The sequence below is a fragment of the Sminthopsis crassicaudata genome, chromosome 5 (assembly GCF_048593235.1).
Source record: "Sminthopsis crassicaudata isolate SCR6 chromosome 5, ASM4859323v1, whole genome shotgun sequence".
Classification (NCBI taxonomy): domain Eukaryota; kingdom Metazoa; phylum Chordata; class Mammalia; order Dasyuromorphia; family Dasyuridae; genus Sminthopsis; species Sminthopsis crassicaudata.
Window position 1 is genome coordinate 90,104,122 of NC_133621.1, and position 23,914 is coordinate 90,128,035.

Consider the following 23,914-nt stretch of genomic DNA (forward strand, 5'->3'; position numbering starts at 1 on the left):
AAATTGTATGACAATACTCTGAAGTCAAATTTGATTTGCAATTTAACCTTTGAGGCCAGTAAAATAAAAAGACAGATAAGAAACCTCTCAAATATCATGTACTTTAAAATTATTTTAAGCCAACTTGGTATCTTCATTCAGTTTAAGGGTTGTTTTTATGGGGGGAGGGGAAGAGATGGGAAATAGCTGTCTGTCTGTCTTAATTAGTATTATTAAGATTATTAAAGGGAGTAGTAGTAGTAGTAGTAGTAGTAGTAGTAGTAGTAGTAGTAGTAGTAGTAGTAGTAGTAGTAGTAGTAGTAGTATTTAATATATGCAATTTCCATTTTCTAGTCCATTTGTGAGTAGCTAAATTTAAAGGCTTCCTTCCAGTTCATGCCTAATTTCTTTGTGCTATAACTAGGCCAGGGCATAGAATCAGTATCGTTTAGATTCAAATTCTCAATTTTATGAATGAAGAAACTGGAGCCCACAGAGGTTGTGGCTTCTCTAAAGTCCCCACTGATAGTAATTATCAGAGGCAAGATTTGAACTTGGAGCCTGTGACTCCAGGTATAGTTGGCGCTCTTTGCACTGAAGCAATGAGAAAATTTGTTTTTAATTTTGTATTAAATTGGACTGTATTTTTTTAAAAAAATTAATGTCTTGGTGTCCTTTGCCCTAGCAGTTAGGCTTTCCATAATGTGGAAGACACATATATAGTCCTTATCCAATCTCTCCTTTTCTCCATTCTACCAATCCTTTGCCTTCCCAGAAAATCTCTTGTATTATAACTAGTTTTATTGCCAGTCAGTGGTAATTTTAAAGCGTAAGATCTGAGAAACCAAGTCTTGAGAAACCTACTCTAAAAATACTGAATAATCTTCAAGAATACCAAGTTGGAATCATAAAGGGAATTTATCTATACTTTTCCTTTATATTAGCATTTTGTAATTGTGATTGATACTTAACTCTTTACATTTTAACATTCACTCATCAAACCCCTTAGTAAATGTCTACTATATACACAACCTAATATTTAGTAAATGTAATCTCATTACACAAGTACAGTTACCTATTTCCATAGCAGGTTCTCACTGTGCTTCCCATTCTATTGTAGACTCTTATCTGCCAATAACTTCTATGTACATGGCACTATCCCATTCTCCTTCTTGCCACCTCTTCTTGTAAAAATAGTTATCAAATCAGTACAAATCGGAGCAAGATAGTGTTTCCACTCATCATTCCTATGACTCTCCCTTTTCCTTTTTCCCATTCCCCAGCCAAAAATTCCTTTCTTTGGCTTCTGTGTCCTGACTTTTGGAATCCTTGAAGGCAGAAACTATTTGACTTTGATACTTGTATCCCCTTGCACCTAACACAGTTTCCTATATGATACACATGCTTAATAAATACTTCTTCACTCACTCATATAATAATCATCCCTCTCATAGGAAAAAGGAACACCTTAAAAATAACAACAAAAAAACCCCCCAAAAAACATAAATTGCAGAACATCATGAAATAACATACAAGGCAATATAATTAAAAACTGTAAAGGGAATATTCAGAGCAAGGTACTGATAACCTTGTGTTCCAAAATATTTTCCCTTCCTTTCCCCTCCCCCCTAGACAGCAAGCAGTCCAATATAGGTTAAATATGTGCAGTTCTGCTAAACATTTCTACATTTATCATGCTGCTTAAGAAAAATCTGATCAGAATGGAGGAAGAAAAATGAGAGAGAAAAAAACCAAGCAAACAACAAAAATGGTGAAAATATTATGTTGTACAATCGGTTTCCATAGTTCTCTCTCTGGGCCTAGATAGATGGCTCTCTCCATCACAAATCTATTGGAATTGGCCTAAATCATCTCATTGTTGAAAAGAGCCAAGTCCATAAAAATAGATCATACAATCTTGTTGTTGCCTATTCAATGATCTCCTGGCTCATTTCACTCAGCATCAGTTCATGTTAAGTCTCTCCAGGCCTCTCTGAAATAATCTTGGCTAATCATTTCTTATAGAACAATAATAATCCATTACATTCACATACCATAATTTATCAACCATTTCCCAATTGATAGGCATCCACTCATTTCCAATTTCTTGATACTACAAAAAGGGTTGCTACGTTCTTGTATACAGATGGGTCCCTTTCCTTCTTTTATGATCTCTTTAGAATACAAACCAGTAGAGACACTGCTGTATTTATTGATACATGCTGAGTAAATCACCTCATTTCTCTGTTTTTCTAGTGAGCAAGAGTTTTGGTTCATAGAGCATGGGCAATGGAACACACACAGAGAGAATTTAGAAGACCCTAGTGAAGATAAATCTTTTTCCTTGGAAAAAAAGCATTAAAAGATTTTTGTCATGTTTTGAGGATCTTAGTCTTCAATATGTAGTGAGATTCTTTGTTACTGGAACTATATACATTTGTGTTTTGTTTTCTACTGCAGTTGATTAATTTATCATACAAGAAGACAGGGAAAACCTTTTTGGTAGTACTGGTAGGGTATGGGTTTTGCTGTGGAGGGTGAAATTGGCCAGCTGGTATTGGCTTCTTTCTGCTCTGTCCTTCCCACTAAATAGGATCACAGCTCAGTTTCCAAGCCTTTCCTTTTTTCTCCTTTTATTTCTGGAGACTTAATCGGCTATATATCTTGTTACAACCATTTTGCTATTTTAGCTTGGGTGCAATGAAATGGCCCTCGGAGTTCCATTCTACTCTAGTTTTATAAGAATTTATCAGAAAAAAAAATTAATCAATAATTCTGATCCCCATGTTTGGACAATCTTTAAAGTAAAGGCAGAGGGGTTTTACAGCTTAAATTTAAAATCTTGTTTATGTCTAGGTAGCCCTTGGCCTATTGATATTAAAAATCAAGTTACAGGAAAGTTATAAAAGAAGCAAGTGTAATATAGTGTCTGTTTTTAAACACAGAAAGTTAGGAGGGAAAGAACAGAACTTTTTATTGGAATTCATTGGGTGGAGCTAATAGCTTCATTCTGAGTCATCTACACTGAGATGCCTGTATGAGGACCTGATGGCCTTCCACTATCTTCTCTGCCATAGCTTAGCTCTCTTTTCAGTCTTTGCTTTTGCCTGCTGCCTTTTTACTTTGACTGTTTAAATCCTGGGCAGAATGGGCTAATTGGAAGCAAGAATGATAACTACAGCTACTGCTGATCAGCTTTTGAAGATAATTCATCTATTTCAGTGTGGGTCTGCCAAACTATGCCCCTTCAAGAATTCCTGGATATGATTGACTGCCTTCTACTTCTTGTTCTCATGACCAAAGGGAATGCTTGTCCCTCTGAAATTCTCAAATCCTTATTCTCCTGTGAGGCAAGAACCAACTCAGGTTTTTTAAATAGCTTTTTATAAACAAAACATATGCATGGGTAATTTTTCAACATTGATCCTTGCAAAAACTTCTGTTCCACCTTTTCCCCTCCTTCCCTCCACCTCCTCCCCTAGATGGCAGGTAGTCCCATGCATGTTAAATATGTACAAATATATGTCAAATACAATATATGTGTACATATTTATACAGTTGTCTTGCTACACAAGAAAAATCGGATTTAGAAGGTAAAAATAACCTGGGAGGGAAAAAAAAAAAACAAAAATACAAGCAAACAATAGCAGAGTGTAAATGCTATGTTGTGATCCACACTCATTTTCCAGTGTTCTTTCTCTGGGTGTAGCTGGTTCTGTTCATTATTGATCAATTGGAACTGATTGACCACAACTCAGTTTTTATATTTGTTTTCCCAATGCCAGGAATAGTGACACTTGCAAAATGTTTGTTTGTTGAAGCTTTTCCTTCACTCTACTTAATAAGTTTTTCATATTCTTTCCTTTTTGTCCTCATAGATTGTCAGTGTTTTTCTGGAAAACAAATTATCTCTGTGAATATCTTTATGTCCCATAGCCTGCTCTTAAGTCTCTCCACCTAATTTTTCTGGCCTTATTTCTCATTTTCTTTCTATTCTTATCCTTTAATTCTCATTCTAGCTAAATTGGACTAATAACTTTCCTGACCTCAACACAAACCTCATTCATTTGCACAAGCAGTTTCCTGTACTTGGAATATACTATCTCTCCATCTCCCTTTCAGAATCTTTTGTCTTCCTTCAAGCCTTATAATTCAGGTTTTACTGGGAACTTTTTATCCTCTTAATTTGTTACTGTTCTTTCTGTCCTCAAATTAACTTGTGTTTGTTTACTTGCTTGTATATGTTGTAAAATGCAAACTTCTTGGCTATAACTAGTTCATTTTTTGTATTTGATTTTCCAGCATCTGGCTGGTTTTTAATAATTATATTCTAAACTCTTGAAATGGCACCCTTAAAGTATTTTATAAGTGATTATAATACAGGTATTACATTGATGTATAGACTTGTATTCCGAAAAAATTCTATCACACAAATTTCTACATTTCTTTTATAAAAATGGAAGCTGAATTTATATAGAAAAAGCTTTAAGACATATAGTTATTTGCAGATTAAATTCTAAAAAAAACAAGTAACAAAAAGGAAAACACCAGAAACAAAAATCATATGCAGCAATGGTAAACTGGGGTATGATAAGGAGAACATTAGCTTTCCTTACCCTGCGTGCCTTAGTATTTTTTTTTTCCACTAATATTTTACCCATGTAAAATAATTGTGTGTGTATTATATGTATAGGTTGTTAGTATATTGACTATATGTAAGCAGTGTATACCAAGAAGTATATTAAGCACTGAGAATACAAAAATACTATTTCTGGCCTCAAAGAGCCTACATTCTAATGGGAAGGACAGGGCATAGAACACTTGGAAGTAGAGTCAGAAAGGATGTTTTGGTTTAGGAATGGTCGATAGGGTTACAGAGTATACACCTCTTCCAAGAATAGTAGCACTGTTGATTTGATCATGGTTCTAAAACTTGAAGAAATTTGGCTATAAGGCTGCTAGTTAGGTTATTGAGAAAAAGGCTCAGGAGTAGGGAGTGAATTAAAGGCTGAGATGTTTTTGAGTGAGTGAGTGCTGTAGTCACCATTCAGGACAATAGAACCCCAAAGCAAATGTTGTAACTTACTTGAGATCGTGTAGCTAGTTAATAGCAGAGCAGAGACTAGAAATGAGTCTTCTAACCCCTCAACCTGATTTTCTTTTTATTATAAAATTGTCAACTCTTAACCATATAGAATTTATTCTTTGTTGTTACTTCCTCTCGGAAATCTGGGGAAAAGTCAGCAATTAACTCATTGTAACAAGTAAGCAAAAACCAGTTTTGTAAGACAGTTTACAGTTGTGGTCCTGGGTTTAGAATAGAGAAAACCTGGGTCAGAACACTAGTCACCTCCAAGCCTCAGTTTTCTCTCATGTGAAATGGGAGCATTACCTCTTGTGAATATGTTGCAGAATTACTGTGAAGCTTTATGTAAAGCATTTTGTAAACCTGAACTGTATAAATGTTGGTTATTATTAATTTTCTATCCAGGCTAAGGTACTTGCTTTTAAAATATGTCCTTCCTCACTCTCCACAAACAATCCTGACCCACTCTATTCTAGATATGTTTGGTGAGTAAAAATGTAATAGTATAGTTTGGTAGTCTTGCTTTGGAATATAGTGAAGTAAGTGCATCCATTTACGTATTTATTTCTGTATAACAGTTAATATTCTTTGGGAAAATGTTAATGGTGATTGCTTTTTGTATTATATAATTTCCTTGAATATAATTAAGGGTTTTTTTTTCCCCTTACAGGATGAGTACTCCATTTTTCCTCAGACGTACTCCATAGACATTAATGGTTATATTCTTGTGTACTCAGTTACATCAATCAAAAGGTAATAAGTACTCATTGCTATTATATTCAGCTCTTCTTCATAAACATAGTTGCTATTAGTCTTTTAGAAAGAATTCATTTTAAAGCTTATCTTCCCGCCCACCCTCCCCCACAAGAAACTTATGTGGAACTAGTACTAAAGAATCATCAGATGGAATGCTTTTTTTGTCCTTTGAGTCAAATGGGCCAGTAAGCAACAACAACAAAAAAGATATTTGTCGTTCATATATTCTGTGTGAATCATTGAATTAATAAAAAGGACATTTCTATTGATTTTTCACATCATTTGCCTTTCTAGTCTCATTGACCAGAATAAATAATTCAATTTCATTGATTAGATGAGTTCTGTGCTGCTTTGCTAGTTTGGTGAAGTGTTATATGTTCTTTTTATGCACCTTATGGAGTAGATTGTTTTTAATAATACTTTGCAGCACACAAAAAGGAATACTTTTGACTCATCAAAGTGTAGGGCATGTTGTATAGAGAATAGGATGAAGTTAAGTAGTCCATAGAAGGATCCAGGACAGGACTTTAACTTTGTTAGCATGATCTTCCAACAAGCTAAATAGACCTGAGTTTATCTTACTGTAAAGGCATATATTATAATTAATTTCATATAGTCATATTTCAGTTAGCATTACAAGTGGATGAAAACATTAGTGTGGATACTGCAAATGTTCTATTAAGCTTATTGGAATATGTAGCCTTGTTTACCTGGCACAGGATAATATTCTTGGTATAAGGAGTAGAGTTTTGACTTTCATATCATCTTAAGGGCCTGGAAGCTAGGGGCAAAGGAATTTGTTTCCCTGGATCACCCTAAAAGTTGTTATTCTTTATTTTGGGTACCACTGAATTTGAATATGATAGGCTCCCAAGTGACAAATTTGCAAACTAGGAAAAATTTGGTTTATGATGCCCTCAACTTCATACTTTATTGTAGACCTCTTATTCCCTTTCCATTTTCTCCTGTCTCAACTTTTTTTCTTTGGCATGAAATTAATTTATCCATACTTGAAGTATAAATTACTATAGATAATTGAAATTTTTTTTTAAACAGATTCCACAAAGTCCATAAGGGAAAAAATGAAGCTTTAACTTAAATTTCTTTTAACTAATGTATGGGATAGAGGGGTTTTGGGGAAGAAGTAGAATAGAGGGAGGGGGGAAAAGGGGGTAAGAATTTTGAAATTACATGTAGATGATGGAAGACAGGATGGCATAATAGTACTGGATTGGGAGTCAAAAAATCCCAGAATCATGTAGTTGGAAAAGACCCTAGCCATCCATCATCTAGTCTATTGTACTTGGTTACAGATGAGAAAATTTTGACATAAAGGTTGTGATCACACAGTTATTAAATGACAGACTCAGGATTTGAATCATCTAACTCCAGTTCCTAGATCTGTTTCTCCTACTTGCTGATTTTGGAAGTGGGACCCTGCTCAAGTTATTTAATTTTATGGAGCCTCGGTTTTCTTGAGGGCACTTATATAAGGTCATCTCCAGGGTCTTTCTGACTGACAGTCTGTGAATCCAGTTGCCAACATTTATGGTTATCACCAGATCTGATTATAACAAATTCTGAGAGTGTTTTCACTTTAATTTATGTCTGACAAATACTGTCTAGAATTTATACTTAATCTAATATGAACAGTAATAGAAGACCAAATGACTTTATAGATACTATTTAACACCATATTTGTTTGGAGAAATTATCATTTTTACAAGTCACTGCATCACAAGTTAACTATGAGAGATTTTAGCCTCAGAGAACTAAAAATGTTAGGTGGAACATTCTTTCTTCTTGGTAGCGGTTTCCTCTTCTGCAAGGATTGTATACAATCATCAAGCCTTATATCAAGATTTTGGAATCAAGATGAAAATTGTATTTTTTGTTTCTGGAAAAAAATTAAAGAAATTAAATTAAAGAAATTGAGCAACAGCTGAACTAGATTTGACAACATGGATAGGTAATTTATCTAAAGAAACAAGAGCCTAATAGCTAATATAGCTCTGGATTAGGAAACTGTAGCAAGACTTAAGTGCTATCTTGGATAGGCAAGTCCTATTCTTGTTTCTCCATCAACAAAATAGTTATAATATTTACTGTTTATGATTATTTATCTGCTTGGATTAATATCCAAACTATACTAGTTTTGAAGATTACTTATGAGAATCTGAAAGATTTTCTGTCTTTTTCATGACTCAAAAGAAATTGGTTGAAATTATTCTTAATCCATATCATAACCATTGAACGTTATTTTGTGAAATGTGGGACAGTAGTGCCAGAATGGTATAATTTAAACAATCAAAACAGAATTGCTACAAAAAAAGTCAACCAAGTTGACCATCTATTTCTCTAGGAATTAATTTCAAATGTGGTGTGACAAATGAAGATACTCCAGCACTCAAAAGCTCTCATAATTTCACTGGGGTAGGTATTTCCTCCCCTGACAGAGAGATCAGACTTCTTTTGTAACTTAACAACACTCCAGAGACTGAAATGCCTAAAAATTTTGTCACTCTGTGCTCCATCAAGGCAGGAGCTTTTCAAAGATAGCCAGGTTTGTCTTTAGTCAGCAAGCATTTGTTAAGTGCTTATTTTGTTCCAGGCACTGTGCTAAGTGCTAGGGATACAAAGAAGACCATATTTAATCTTTGCCTGGTAGCGCTTGCCAGACCTAATGCTATTGCTGCATAAGAAGGACATGTCTTTTATATGACCAAGCTGCTGAACTGAATGCCCAAATCAAAAATGTGGCAGCTTGGTTGTCTTTGGTGAAGAGAGTCTCCTAGAAAAATCTTTCCCTTTTGTGACTGTTGTTTTTCTTCCAATTTCATAAACATACTAGGCATGACTTTGTTGCGTCTCTCATCAAGCTTATTTTAAACTCAAGTTTTTTTCTCCATTGTTTCTGGTTTCTGAAGTGTTTTTACTTGTGGTATTATGTATTTCTCTTTAATATTTCATTAATGAGTTTACATGCTAATTGTGTGTTTCCCTTGTTGACATCCTTGGGTCTTTATTAGTCGATTGACTTATAACTTGTTTTATCAGTGAAATTACTCTAATTGGTGTTACTATTTCATTTAAATACACCAGGGCACATTGTTTTAAATATATACCATGTTTTTCACATCTGTTGTTTTAGTTTTAATTTTTATCTTAGCTCTAACAAGTTGGTAACTAATAAATGACCAGTTCAGAAATGATTCTCATATCAGGCACATATTTATTTCCTGATTATTAAAAATTATGATTATTTATTTATTTATTTGATTGATATTTGATGCTTGCTGTGCCAGTATTTTCTGATTCTTGAAGAATATATAAATAATATAAAGGGATAGAGCTCTTTTGTATGATCTTCAAGGCTTTGGCAATTGTGGAAGATTTACTTAATTCGTGAATGGTTTTCTGTAGCCAAAGAATTCATCTCCATAATTAGTTAGGCTAGTTGTTGGAAAAATAATCTTTTGCCAGAAGCATGCTAGAAATCTTTCTGGCATAATAGAATTGGCTTAGTACCACCTCTACATTTTGAGGCATCGGAAAAGTAATTTGTGAGAATGGTCAGGTTTTTTTTTTTCTTTTCCCCCAATTTTAAACTTAGCAAACATCAGCAGAAACATATAAGCAAATATAACCCCCCCCAAAAAAAAAACCATAAAGTTTGAGTTATTTATATTTATTCGTTAGATGTTTTATTTATGCCTTTTGTTATTGTTTTAACATCCTAATGTAACCAGCTCTTTTCCCCCACATAAAATGCTCCCTATTTTACTTATCTTTCATTTAAAAAAAAAAAAAAAAGCCAGCAAAGCAAGCACTTCTTTTATCTTGTATTGCTAATCTCCCAGTTCTCTGAAAAGAAGAAAAATAGAACTTCATCTTTTCTCTAAAATTGAGGTGGATGATTAAAATTAATCTGTTTAGCTGCCTTTTAGCATTATCATTTGTATTATTACGTTTTATATTTTTTTCTTACTGCCTTTGATTTGCATAATTTCTTGCATAAGTTCTTATCAGTGTTCACTATAAAATGTTTACAAATTATGGTTTCATTCTTGTAATTTTATCTCCAGATCCACATAGTAGGGTCTAACTTGTAGCCTAAGCATATTTGTCACCTTTTATGGAACCAATAATACTCCATTGTGTTTACATACTAAGTTTTTCAGTCAAAGAAGTAACTTTCAGGTTTTTTCTTACCACAAGAAAGTGTTGCTGCAGCATTTATTTATTTGATTTTCTTGGGTTTTTACTGGACCTGTGATTTTATTAGTGTAGGGACACAGCTTGGTCCCTTATGAGCTTTCATATAATCTTTTCGTTTTTATGAGTTTTAGTACTGAGAAGTGACCAGGGTCTCCAAAACAGGACTTGAATTCAGATTGTCTTCATTTAGAGGGTACATTCTTGTGAACATTTTAGTATATCTATAGAATCCCTTTATCCTTCTTATCTATATATCTAATCTAAACCCAAGTGTGTTTCTGGAAGATTGGAATAAATACATCTCCACCAATAGCATGTGCTTAGTGTTTATTTTGTCTTTCTGCCACTTACTATTCTTCTCTTGTGTCATCTTTACCAATTTAATGAATGTGTGGTGAGATGTCAAAGTCCTTTTGAATTTGCATTCTTGAATCATATTTTAGGAAAATTGGGCAGAATAATATTCTTAGGCACTTGAAAGTAATAAAATTGCCATTGTAACAACAATACTTTTCATTATATTGTAAAGTAAAATATTTTAAAATTTAGATTATTTTGGTCATAGTATTTCCTTTCAATTTCTGAGTGTCAGTAGACTATCTTCTATACATTTGACACCCAGGTCCTTGTTAATTTAAAAAAAAAAAATTTAAATGCACATCTGGCTTTTATGCTCTTAATTCCTAAACATCAGTTTTACCTTTTAAAAATTAAATCACAATTTAAGTGAACGTCAGTGTTTCCTATTTTAAAAGATCTTACAGTTAATTTTTTAAAAAATTAATTCAACATCAAAACAGGTTTATTTTTTATATTGGGTGTGTCCATTATTATTTAGTTTCTCATTTGTTAAGATTGTACTTGGTTTCTAAATATTTGTTAAAAACAAGTCAGAGAAGACACAACAAGAAGCATTTGTATTATATATAATTGATAATTAAGTGCCTACCATGTATATAAGCACTGTGCTAAATGCTGAGGATACCAAAAGAGACAAAAAGACAGTCCCAATTCTCAAATTGTTCTCAGTCTCTACCAGAGACACAACAAGCTAACTAATATTTACAAACAAGCTATATACAGGATAAATGGGAAATCAACAGACCTTGCTGCGATGGACTGGGCTTAAGGAAGAACAGTGAGTGATGAAGTGTCAAAATTATTATTTTCCTTTTATGTTATAGATTTATCGACTATATGCCAAATTCTGGGGATTCAAATGTAAACAAACTGCCTTGCCCTCAAGGTGCTTATTTCTAATGGGAAAAGATTGCACTGAAAAGGATGGGATAAAGGAAGGGGGGATGCTTGGGAGTGGTGATTAAGTCTGGATAGTGAGTCCATACTCTTCCCAAAAATAAAAATTCCAGGAAAAAAAAAAACTAAAAAATGAGACTAATTGTTTACAAGTGTTATATCCACTCCTGTTTATCACCAGTCTATAGCTATTTATTGAGGGATGAGACTGAAAAAGTTGAGTAAAATTAAATGTTGGAGAAAGACAATAGTAATAGATAGCATCTGTATAGTGCTTTAGTATTTGCAAAGCTTTGTATCTCCTTTAATCCTCACAACTTTAGGAGGCAAGTGCTATTATCTCCATTTTACCGGTAAAGAAACTGAGGCTGACAGAAGTAAAGTAACTTGTTTAAGGTCACATAACTAATAAGTATCTGAGGCTGCTTGGAATAAAGAACTTTTTACCCACTGTACATACCACCTAGTTATCAGAATAACAAAACCTTTTATTTACAGATGAGGAAAATGCTTTGCTGAAGATCTTAAAGAGCCACGTGACTGCTGATATAGTGTTTATGGCTCTAGAGCATATGGATTAGCTGCCTTTGTTGTAGTGCTTTTAGAGTTACTACAAACTTTACAGACATTCTCTTTATCCTTATAATATCCCTGTGAGGTGTAGGTACTTTCATATAATTGGCCCCATTTTACAGATGATGAAGGTAAGACTTTAAGAAGTATCTGACTCTTTGATTTCACATGATTAGTGTCAGAAGCAAGATTTGAACTTAGTTCAAGTCTAAGTACTCATGAAAAGAATACTCATGTTTTACATGATACCTTGAAAGGCACACTACCTTTTGGTTTAGATTTTCCAGTCTCACCTAATTTTTTTGGCAGCAATCTGTGAGTATTTCAGTTTTCAAAAGAGCAAAAAAAACCCTTTCTTTAACCGCATTAAATGCAAAATGGAGTTGTTGTATTTATATTCTTGATTCAAAAATCACAAAGTCCTTTCCAAAAGGTTAATGTTTATTAAGTAAATGATTAATTTCATTATCTCTTAATTGCTTTCCACAGTAGGAAGTCTGTACTTCTAAATAACTACCTTTACTAAGCTATATAAAAATACCTAATCTCATTACTGCTATGTTAGCTTTCTTTAAAAAAAAAAAAAAAAAAAAAAAAAATGGTGTTTTGTAGTGATCTTCTTATTTTGACTTAATTCCTAGAGTGTCCTGGTATACTGTAAGTAGAATTCAAAAAAATGGAATCAGGGAGGGAGTATCGATGGTTTTACCTTTTAGAAAATCACTAGAAAGCAAATAAATGGTATTATAGGAGATAGCACTCTATGATCATTTGCACTGTTTTCTTCTTTATTTTTCTTTTAATTGCGTTTAGTGTACTTCTTTGTCTTATGAACTTTTGTCTTTATTTGGTGTTCTGATTTTTAAATTTTGGTATACATATCACTGATCCTTTTTTTTTTTTTTTTTTTTTTTTTTTTTTTTTTTTGCCTCCTAGTATGTAAATATCTTTTTAACAATCTTTTACTTAAAATATCAAAAGTTCTATCAAATTATTAAAGGGTTCCCTTCCTCCTCCAAAAAACTTGAGGATTTTATGTTTCCATAGAACTTAGAAGAGAAGCAATGTGGAACTTTTTAAAAGAGCCTTATAAGCTGTAGAATAATAAATGGTAATCCTGTATATTTTCAAGTAGTGTTGATTAGTGTTCTCTTATCTTCCTTCTGGCATTTTTACTATTGGACAACAATTTTTTTCTCAAGTTACATTAGTTTTTTCTTGTTTATTTTAGGAATCTGTAGATTGTGAACAAATTCATTATTCATTTTTGCCTTTTGTTTGGGAAAAGAAAAACTTATGTCATATGTTTCTTTAAAAGAAGAGATAGAAGTAAAACTTTGGAAAATAGAATGCAATTTCTGTTCTGTCACTGTTTTGATTTTTCCTGATTTTATATGAATTGCTTTTCTCAAGTTTTCTATCAGAATATTTGATTACTTATCTTATTTAACATACACATATCAAAGAGTGGGGGGGGGGGCTTCTAAACAAAGGATCTCTTAAATTTCACTTTCTTGAGAGACTAAAATGCCTAAAAAGTGTGTCTCACACTCTGTTGAGTCAAGGGAGAAGCCCTTTCAAAGTTAGATTTGTCTTTCTTTAGTCAGCAAACATTTGTTAGGTGATTACTACACTCTAGGTACTATGCCAAGTGCTAGAGATACAAAGACCACCATATTCAGATATAGATTTATGTGATTTACAAGTGATTTGGGTGGATTTAAAGTTTAAAATGTAATCTTTATGACATCTCTTTTAAATACTACAACCTTAATAAAATGGATATATGCTTTCATCTTTTTTTTTTTTTTTAGTTTTGAAGTGATTAAAGTTATCCATGGAAAATTGTTGGATATGGTGGGGGAAAGTCCAGTAAGTAGTAAATTTCATCTTGTCTCAAATCTTCACAGTATGTATTTTTGAATAAAATTTAAGAGTCCAGTAAGTTTTTACCTATTTATTTACTTATTTTTTTAATAGAATACCTATTATGTTGGTGGGGAATAAGAAAGATCTACATATGGAACGGTATGTAATTAACTTTGCTTTATGAATTGCAAATTAGATATAAATCTCTAAAACATTTCTGCTTTCTTTTCTCAGATCAAGGAATTGTACTCTTATTTTCTTAACAATTACATTTTTTAAATTCTAAATTTAGGGAACTACATATAATAATGTAGTCTCTAAATTAAAATTTATAAAAAACAATTAGAATTTTAAACATGCCTTTCCTTGATTATTCATAAAATAGGATGTTCAGAACACATTTTACTGCAAATCACTTATTCTTTGTTCTTTAATTTTGTCTGATACTAGTAAAATATTATGGAAATGGCTATAGATGTTAATACAACAAAATTTTTTGATAGGGAAATAGTTGGAAATTTTGCTTTTTGTTATATCTATAATAAAATTTATTCTGGATATGTCTGAGAAATACCATTGTGTAAATAAAGTTCCCTGTTAAAATCAAAGTTTAAAATGTAAAAATATACAATCCTTTGGCTTATTGTATTGGTTCTGACTACAAATCAGTGAGAGAGAACTAAACTTTTTCTTCTTCTTTTTTCTTTTTAAATGAGGCAATTGGATTTACTCGTGATCACACAGCTAAGAAGTGTTAAGTGACTGAGGATAGATTTGAACTCAGGTCCTCTTGACTTCAGAGCTGGTGCTCTATCCATTGTGACACCTAGCTGCCCCCTAAATTACTTTTTAATGATAGTGCTGAATATTAAAGCTGTTATACTTTTTAAACTCATTAGCAGATAATATATCTTTATCACTTACTATCTTCTTAGAGTGATCAGTTATGAAGAAGGGAAAGCTTTAGCAGAATCTTGGAATGCAGCTTTTTTGGAATCATCTGCTAAAGAAAATCAGGTATGTATTTTTAAATTTTAGTATACTGATAATTTCAGATTTTGTCATTTTAAAAAAAAATCATAATCACCATAATCTTCAGTTTTCATCCCATAATAGGAGTTTGTAAAGTTTTTCTTAACACTTTTACATGACATTCCCTGAAGAGGAAAAAAAACCAATGTAATAAAATGTAATAATGTAATAAAATATGTAATAAAACTATGTAATAATATGTTGCACACAAAGACATCTAATAGGTACAAACTCCTGTTTTAGATATTTTACATCTTTCACAAGAAATCTATTTTTCTAAACTTAAATCTACATGATTTCCCTTTTTGAATTCTCTGGTTCATTCAAACTGACTTCTTGCTATTCTTTATATACCACATTCTTTTGTCTCTGTATTTTTGGGTAGCCTGTTCTCCATGTTTAGAATACACTTGTGTGTTTTCAAATTCCTAATTTTCTTCAAAGTTCAGTGTGAGTACCACCTACATGCCTTTCCTAGCCTCCCTTTCTCTTAGTAATGCTTCCCACCACCCTAATTGCTTGGTAGTTATTTTGCATATGCTTTTCTATGAACATAATTTTTTTCTCCAAATAGAATATGAAGTTCAGTCAAGGCAAAAACTTTTTTTACTTTGATCCTTGTGTCCAAGTTACAGACTCAAACTAAATACTGTTCTAATGACCTGTATTGTAATCTTCTTTAAATCTCTAACTTAATGGTTGGGTAGGCAAAGGAAGGAAACAAGTAATTACTAAATACATACTATGTGCCAGGTATTATGTTAAATGCTTTACAAATATCATTTGAAGACAGTATAATTTAAAAATTACTTTCTAAGCACAGCTCTTTACACACACACATATTTTAAAACTACTATGTTATTCTTTTACTATTGGGTGATTTCCTCTGGATGGAAGTTTAGGTTATGTCTATATCTGCCATTAAAATAACTATTTTAAACTTTAATATGTATTAGCTATATAATAAAATCCATTGAACTCTCAGGCCTTTCATAATTGACTCCATTTCCTAGGAAAAAAATGTTTTTTATAAAATTGAAAGGTGATTTGAATGAATCATGGCTTATTTTTTTTAATTTAGCTTAGTTTTATTGATTTAATGTTTTTCCCCATTTACATTCAAACAAAATTTTATTTTTTACATTTTTTTTTCACATTTTTGAGTTCTAGGTTCTCTCCCTTATCCCCACTTAAAATTTAAAAACCACATGTGAAGTTATACAAGTTAATACAATGGAAAAGTTACAATATTTGAAGTTAAAAGGCCTGGGATTAACTGTTAGCTCTACTACTTAATACCTGTGTGGCCTTGGGAAAATAATTTTACTATACTAGGCTTCAGTTCCTTATCTGTTAAATTAAGGGCCTGAACCAGAGGTTTCTAAGGTTCCTTTTAACTTGTGATCTCCTACCTGTCTAAAAAGGGAAGAAAAGAAGGGAAGATCTCTCAGTTCTTTTCAATATTGACCATAAGCCTACATTGTTAAGTGTAGTGATGATCCATTTGTAATATTGAAAAGAAACCGTGTTTTGATTTTAACAATTCAAAATAAAATTAAAATTAAAAAAAAAAGTAAAAAAAAAAAAAAAAGAGAATTCAAAATAAGTAAAAAACAACAATAACAACTTAAAACTAAAACTGGTAAGTAACCATATATTTGGAGCTAAAAGGAATCTTGAGGCTCACCCACCCAGCAATCTCATTTTATGAAGGAGAACATTAAAGCCCAACTTGAAGCCTTTTCACTGTAATAGGAAAAGATGAAACAAACTCAACAGCTAAAACATTTCAGATGGAAAAAAGGATGCCTGCTTCATTGTTATGTTTCCTTTTCAGTAATGGAATTCTCTAAAGGAATATTAACATAATCAAGATTTAAAGAAAGAAAACCATCTGAATACTCACTTTAACATCCTTCATTATACATAATTTCAAAAGTACCAACTTAAATCCATTCAGCTGAAATATTTTTTTAACCCAGAACACTGGAACTATCTATACTCAATTTTTATTAATTTCTGTGCTTTTCTACATATACTCTTAATGCTCACTTATCAATAAGCTAATAACCACCAAATTTTGACTATATGTTAAAGCGATAGATGTGTATTTATCAGAATTCTACTTAAAATTAACAGCCCTTGATTTCCTCTTTTGCAGACTGCTGTTGATGTTTTTAGGAGGATAATTTTGGAGGCCGAAAAAATTGATGGGGCAGCTTCACAAGGAAAGTCTTCATGCTCAGTAATGTAAATCCCACTGTAAAACCTAAGGACACTGGGAATATAGTCTACCTGAAAACTGCCCATTATTCTTTAAGATAAACAATGCTTTTTTTTTTTTTTTCTTCTGTTAACCTTGGGTCAGAGCTTTTTTTTTCCCTTCCCTTCAGATTATGTTCAACTCTGACTTATGTCCAAATGGCTTCACTTCCATTTTCAAATTTTAAGCAATCATATTTTCAATTTATATATTGTATTTCTTAATATTATGACCAAGAATTTTACTGGCATTAATTTTTCAGTGTAGTTTGTTGGTTAAAATAATGTAATCATCAAAATGATACATATTGTTACACTACTCTTAACTAGGCTTGGATATCAGTGTTTCTTTCATTGTGTTAAATGTATACTTGTAAATAAAATAGCTGCAAACCTTATATGTTTTGTTGCTTGATGTGATTTTTTTTTCTTTAAACAAAAACTACTCTTTTCAATTTGTACTCTTGACCTTTATGAAATGTTTGGGTTCATTTTCCAAGAACCTATTAGGAAACCAAAAGAAAGAAAAACACATTCTGATTAAGGCATTGGAAGGCATCACAGACAGCTGGATGAATGTTTGGGAGAATAACTTCTGTTAATAACTGGATAATTTTAAGAAAATCTAGAAATTGAGATGACAGTTCTTATTAAAGCTTAAATTAGTACTTTGTTTTAAAACAGTATTTGCTGTATTTTCTACTCTTCCATCTATAAAAACTAGAAAATCAATTTTAGTTAATAGTGTTGTAGTTGTCACTTTCAGGTGATAATTTGAATAGACTTTTTGAAGGTTTTTAATCTTTAACATACTAAATATTTTCTGCCAATAAGTTAGAAAGTTATATAGATATAAAAATTTCATTTACTTCAATAGTCAAAAATTATGCACTTGAATATGAATTGAGATTGTACTTTCTTCATGATGAGGGGGGAGGAGGTAGAATTTTTATGTTGGGAACCCCCTTCCTTACCCTTCAAAAGGATCAGACTCTAGGAATGTGTGTGTGTGTGTGTAAATGTACATATATATTTATACACACATATATATAAAGTATTTTTGTCTCTGATTTACAATCTGAAACTACAAGATAAAAAATTAAATATGTAAGATCTTTATAAAATCTCAAAATATTGGGCAAACCAATCTAAACTATATAGAGAATGTTTATATCATGGAAAATGTTGTCATCTCCCACCCCCAGCAAACAGATTTGAACTTGAGATTTCAAAATGTTTTAGTATTTTTCACTGTTTTTGCTTGCCTCTACTTCTTGAACCTTATTAAAATAATTCATTTTTTCCTCAAATGTTAAGTTTAGATCATAGCTTACTTTTTTTTTTAAATTACATTTTTATGGGTGGGGGAAAAAAATGGTGTACACTGTAATTTATTATACAAGGTGGCTAGATTGAATCTGAATCAGTTTGAACCAATGTACTCATCTATTTTAGACCATTTATAATCAAATAAATTTCCAGCAGTCTTTCATTCATTGATGCAAAAATTCCCACTTGTTGATTTGACCCACGACTTTTGTAGAACTTTAATTGAAGCAGAATTACAAATTCATTTAGGCTAATTTCTCACCATGAGTCCAAATAGCTTTTTACAATATTCCTTATTTATTTTCCCTGATCTACTACTGGTAACGATGACTACAAAGCTTTGCTTTTCTGCATTTTTGAAGTCACACTTTTTAAAGTGAATTTTTTTCTCTCCCATAATGAATACCTTCAGGCTTTTCCACAATTTGGGAAGAAAAAAGCATATGAATGGTCATTATTGTGTGTCTTTTATTATGCTATATATTTTTAACAAAGAGCTTTCACATATAATCTCAATATATCACAATAGTTAAGTGAAGTAGGTGCTCAGAGATAGATGATCTTATAGACATGGCTTTTAGCCTCATAAAGCTTCTGAGAATCCACTATTTTGGACATTTTTAATCTAGTTTTAATAATTTGGGTATCATCCTCTTATTTCTCATTAAATGATTAAGCCATCATTTCAAGTGTAGGTACAGGGCAAATAAATTTGATATTTAGTCAAGGCAGGCTAAGTGACTCCTAAATGTATATAGTAAACTAGTAGGCTATAAATGAACTCAAAAGTACTCCCTCTTCTTTTCTCTACCTACTTATCACTTCCACTTAAAAGCCTTTCCTAGTCTCTCCATTCTCCTTATATAGCTAGGTTCACTTTTTCCAAAGTTGGATTTTTTTTTTTTTTTTGTAAGTCATTGGAATATTTCCTTTGGCCCCATCACATCATGCTTAACTAAGTATCACCTCCTATTTTCCCCACTCTGCCTCACTCTACCCCCATTGAAGGCAGGTATCGTCTTTAAGATATTTATGATGGGCTGGTGGCACACAGGCCTTGGATCAGGAGGACCAGAGTTCAGTCCAGTCTCAGTACTTAACAGTTACTAGTAACAGTTAATAGTGATCCTAGGCAAATCACTTAACCCCAATTGCTTCACCAAAAAGATTGATTCCCCTATTCCCCTGCACAATGCCTTGCCTGTCGTTTTTAAACTGTTTTGAATTTGAAAAAACATTCTTTGGGTATACTTTTTCTAATGTATCATGTAGCTTTTTTAATCCAAATATGAAAATGGTCATCAAGCATTATTAGGCACTGTACTAGGTGTTGGGTATACAAATAAAGGCAAAAACAACACTCAAGGAGTTCATTTCAACAGACAGCATATAGCTAATTATGTACATACAGGATGTGTGCAGAGTAGAGAGGTCATCTCAAAGGGAAAGGAGAGCTGGGGAAGAGGGAATTTAGGATGGGAAACAGGGAAGCTAAAAAATGGAGGGGAAAGAGGCACATAGAAGAATGGGGAATAGTCGTGCAAAGGCACCACGTTGGGAATCGACTGATGATGAATGCAAGTAACAGCAAGACCATGGGTGAAGGCGATCATGGTAGGTAGAGAAGAAAAGGCAAAAAAAGAGGGACGGTCAGGTTGTGAAGAACTTTAAATGTCGGGGATCTTTATGTGATCTTGGGGATGATATGGAACCAAAGCACTGGAGTCTGGTGGCTCCTTTGGGCAGGAAGAATGGAGAAGGACTTAAGGAAACCAATTCAAAAGTTATTACAATAGTGTAGGTGAGAGTGCTGCACTAGGGTAGTGACAATGGAAGGATTTTTATGAGATGAAGATTGAAATGACAACAGGAGGGGATAGAAGGTAGGTAAAGATAAAAATGACCATTTGACAGCAGATTGGATATGTGGATTTGGTGACTGAGGATAAGGGATAGAGGAAGACGTCAAGTTTGGGGTCTAGAAGACGGAGGTAAAGTGTACTGGATGGTAATGGGAGAGTTCAGGTCATGGTGGAGTGAGTAATAGCCATACTGTGCATGAGATCGATGAGGAACTTTTATTTTGAAATGTACAAAAAGTAATCAGTGATGTGGCAATCAAGATCAGGAGGGAGATGAGAGCCCAGACTGTTGAAAGAGAATGAAATCCTTAAGAAGGGAAGTTACAAAGCTCAACTACTCTGGCCTGATCTAAAAATATTTGGAGTATCTTGGTCAAATTCTGAGGGCCATGTTTTAGGAAAAATATATAATTGATAATGAAGGAACTAAAATGGTAAAGAGATAGAGGCAATGTCATACAAAGATCACTTGGAAGAATTGGGGTTATTTCATCTAGGGAAGAATAGGATCACTGTTTTGAAATGTTAAACTCACAGAAGAGGTTCATTCTGCTGAGTGAGCCCCAGAACTAGCTAATAGTTTTAAAGACAGAGATTTCAGCTTGTTAGAAGAAACACTCTAACAAATGTTGGTTGTCCAAAAGTAGAATGGATTGTTTTTGTAGAAAATTGCTTCTTTCACTATTTGAATTTATGTTCACAATCACATCCTCCAACTCTTTTACTGTATTAGAGAACTGAGAGATGAAATGACTTGAACAGAGTCACACCAGTAGTAATTAACAAGACTGGGATTTGAGCAGATCTAACCCCTAGTCTTTACATTATATTATAGATGCACTTCCTCTGGCCAATGAACATAACCTTGGTATTGTACCTATAGAAAATGCATTCCGAATTTAAGTTCAGTGACTTTTCCTTTAATGCAATTTATAAAACATGTATGCTTCAGTGGAGCTGTAAACCCAAAAATGATTATACCTTCCTTGGTGCAGATCACAGCCTATCTACGCCCTCTCATTCTGTATGAGTCCTGTTTTTATCCCTATAAACTTCATAGAAAGGGTCTACACCATGTACTGTATTTTGGCCAAAGTATATACAATGTAGTCAAGCTTGTTAAATAAGTTCTTTAAAATTACTTCAAAAAAGTAATTTATATTAAATGCTTTATAAATTTTAAATATATTGTAGTATTCAAATCCATGTACCACAGTTTAAGAATAATGAAAAATTGGAGAGCTTCCTGCAGAACAGGATGAGGAAGTACTTCAGTACTCTGCCATAAGAGGATCAGTTGAAGGAAATGGGGATGTTTAATCTGGAGGAGTCTTAAGGGGAACTCAACGGCTGTCCTTTAAAAGCATTTTAGGAGCTTTCACATGGAAAGCTGCTTAACTTGTTCTGCTTAGCTCCAAAGGGCCGAACCCAGGATCTTTAGATAGAAGAGAGAGATTTAGACTTGATAAAAGGAAAATTTTTTCTTATGTGATATCTATGATCACTCAAGCGTTTAATCCAATTATTTACACCGGAAGAATCAAGCAAATAAAAAAATGCTTAGTGTCCAAAATTATATGTAGCTAAATGGACAACCCAAAAATTCAGTCCAGCAGCACATCTTCAACAGACATTGCAGATGGACACTGGCTAGACTAAGAGAGCAGGCTGAATTATCTCTGGAAAGTTACATAATGCTTCTCTATTTTTTCTTCACAACAAAGAATACCACTAATTTTCAGTTGGTACCATATTACTGAAATATGGGAGTTATTCATTTTAGGTGTCTTAAAGGAAAATGAGTAAGGAAATGGCATGAGTTAATCAAGAAAATGCATTTAAGAAGTTATATAAAATATATCAGAAATATATTCCTGGGAAAAGATACATCAGTCATGTACCAAGAACATGGAATAATTGATGGGCCCTTTCATGTGTTTCATTGGTAACCATGTTGCCGGAGGTCCTGTGATTGAGGAGACCTCCTGTGGAGGATTTCCCACAAGACATGAGTTGTACAGGATGAGAAGACTGCCATATGGAGTTCTAATCTGCAACATTGAAGTACCCAAATAAATGAGATCACAGAGCCATCACAGTATACGAAACTTCCCATTGTTAGAGCTGTCCAAAAATGTAATGGACTCTTTTGGAAGGTGACCCCCAGTCACGGAGGTCTTCAAGCAATGATGCAATGATCACTCCTCAGATAATGTAGATGGAATTCTCAGTCAGGTTGGGCCTCAAAGTCCTCTCTATGTAAAAACCCAGTTCCTATCCTAAAAATGTTTTCACATTACTGCGAGAATGCAGCAATATAAAAAGATAATTATATGCATGATTATTTTCAAAGGGAAAGAGCACTGGTAATTGGAGGAATCATTAAAGGACTTCCTGGGGGAGTCAACACCTACCTTGAAAGGAAGTAAAAGAATATAAATGGCAGCAAGGAGGAGGGAGTGTATTCTAGGCTTGAGGACAGGGCTTTGGATGCCAGGCTTGTAATAGGAAGATCCTGAAAGTTGAGCAACAGCTGCACAGTCCGACTTGAGCTTTTAGCAAACTGTATAGAAGAGGGACTGGAGAAGGGAGAGGTGCTGGGAGCCCAGTTATGTAGCCATTGCTCCCTAACCTGGAAGGGTGCAAAGAGAAGAGAGACTTTATGAAGGTACATCCCATCAGACTTGGTTAGAGCCAACTGTAAGATCATCATAAGCTCTCTGACACGGAGAACTGAGGGCCTAACCAGAAGGCACTAAAGACTCTTGGGCCCAAGCCCTTATGGAAACTCAGAGCCCCATAGAATGAGAAAATTGCATTCCTAGAAGAGAAGTTCAGCTCTGACGTCATTTGTGGTGACTATGAAGGTGACAGAGCTAGGGCAGGACGCCTGCCCCCAAGAGAACCTTAGTCTAGAAGTCAGGAAAGACTTTAGCTGTATGACTTTGAAAGGTGACTTGGCCATTTTTTTTAACGTCTTAAACCTTGGGAGGTAAGGCTAAACGATGGCAAAGGCTTTCATCAGAAGCAAAGGTCCTTCTTTTGCAGTTCAGGAAATTAAGGCACATGGAAATTAAGCGATGAGGGGCAGCTGGGTGGTGCACTAGACAGCACCAGCCCTGAATCAGGAGGACCTGAGTTCAAATTCCATCTCAGACATTTAACACTTCCTGGCTACGTCACTTAACCTCGATTGCCTCAGCAAAAAAATCAATAAATAAATTAAAGAATGAATGAATGAATGACATTTTCCTACCATCAAAGAAGTAGGAAGTGGTGGAGGTGGACTTTAAACTCAGGTCCTCCAGTTCCACTGTCAATGCCCTTTGTCGGGCCCCAATTCCAGCTTTAAGAATTTAGAGTAAATTATGAACCATTCTTTGATCTTTTAAAAAAAAAAAAAAAAAAAAAAAAAAAAAAGACTTTCGTTTTCCAAGAACTGGCTCCGAATCCTGGAAAGATGAAGGCTTTGTTGATTACGACCTTTCACCCGGCTCTCTGCCAAGTGAGGCAGAGGGACTGCCTGCCTCCTGTCCGTCACTCCCGGGAGGGAGCGTTCCTCCCGCGGCTTTGCTCGGTCTTTCACGACGCCCCGACGCCCGCCCCCGCCCCCAGGGGAACATCCCCGTCAGGCTGCACCGGGGCTCAGGCCGCGCCGGGTCCGGGCGTCCGTCCGTCAGCGAGCGAGCAG

General features: G+C 33.8%; 1 protein-coding gene and 1 long non-coding RNA gene across 2 annotated transcripts in view; one reads left to right on the forward strand and one right to left on the reverse strand.

Moving 5' to 3' along the window:
* Nucleotides 1-17,430, forward strand: part of RHEB (Ras homolog, mTORC1 binding) — a 57,716-nt gene extending 40,286 nt beyond the window's left edge. The window contains exons 4-9 of the mRNA XM_074267447.1: nt 5,736-5,818; nt 13,684-13,736; nt 13,807-13,810; nt 13,850-13,897; nt 14,674-14,755; nt 16,932-17,430. Of these exons, the coding sequence (XP_074123548.1) occupies nt 5,736-5,818; nt 13,684-13,736; nt 13,807-13,810; nt 13,850-13,897; nt 14,674-14,755; nt 16,932-17,024 (363 nt within the window). The 3' untranslated portion in view covers nt 17,025-17,430. The remainder of the gene's footprint in view (nt 1-5,735; nt 5,819-13,683; nt 13,737-13,806; nt 13,811-13,849; nt 13,898-14,673; nt 14,756-16,931) is intronic.
* Nucleotides 17,431-18,807: 1,377 nt separating this feature from the next.
* Nucleotides 18,808-23,619, reverse strand: LOC141542835 (uncharacterized). Its single transcript, XR_012482259.1, has 2 exons — nt 22,638-23,619; nt 18,808-22,274 (listed from the first exon to the last, which is right to left on the reverse strand). It is a non-coding gene; the product is annotated as an uncharacterized LOC141542835 (long non-coding RNA).
* Nucleotides 23,620-23,914: the final 295 nt, after the last annotated feature.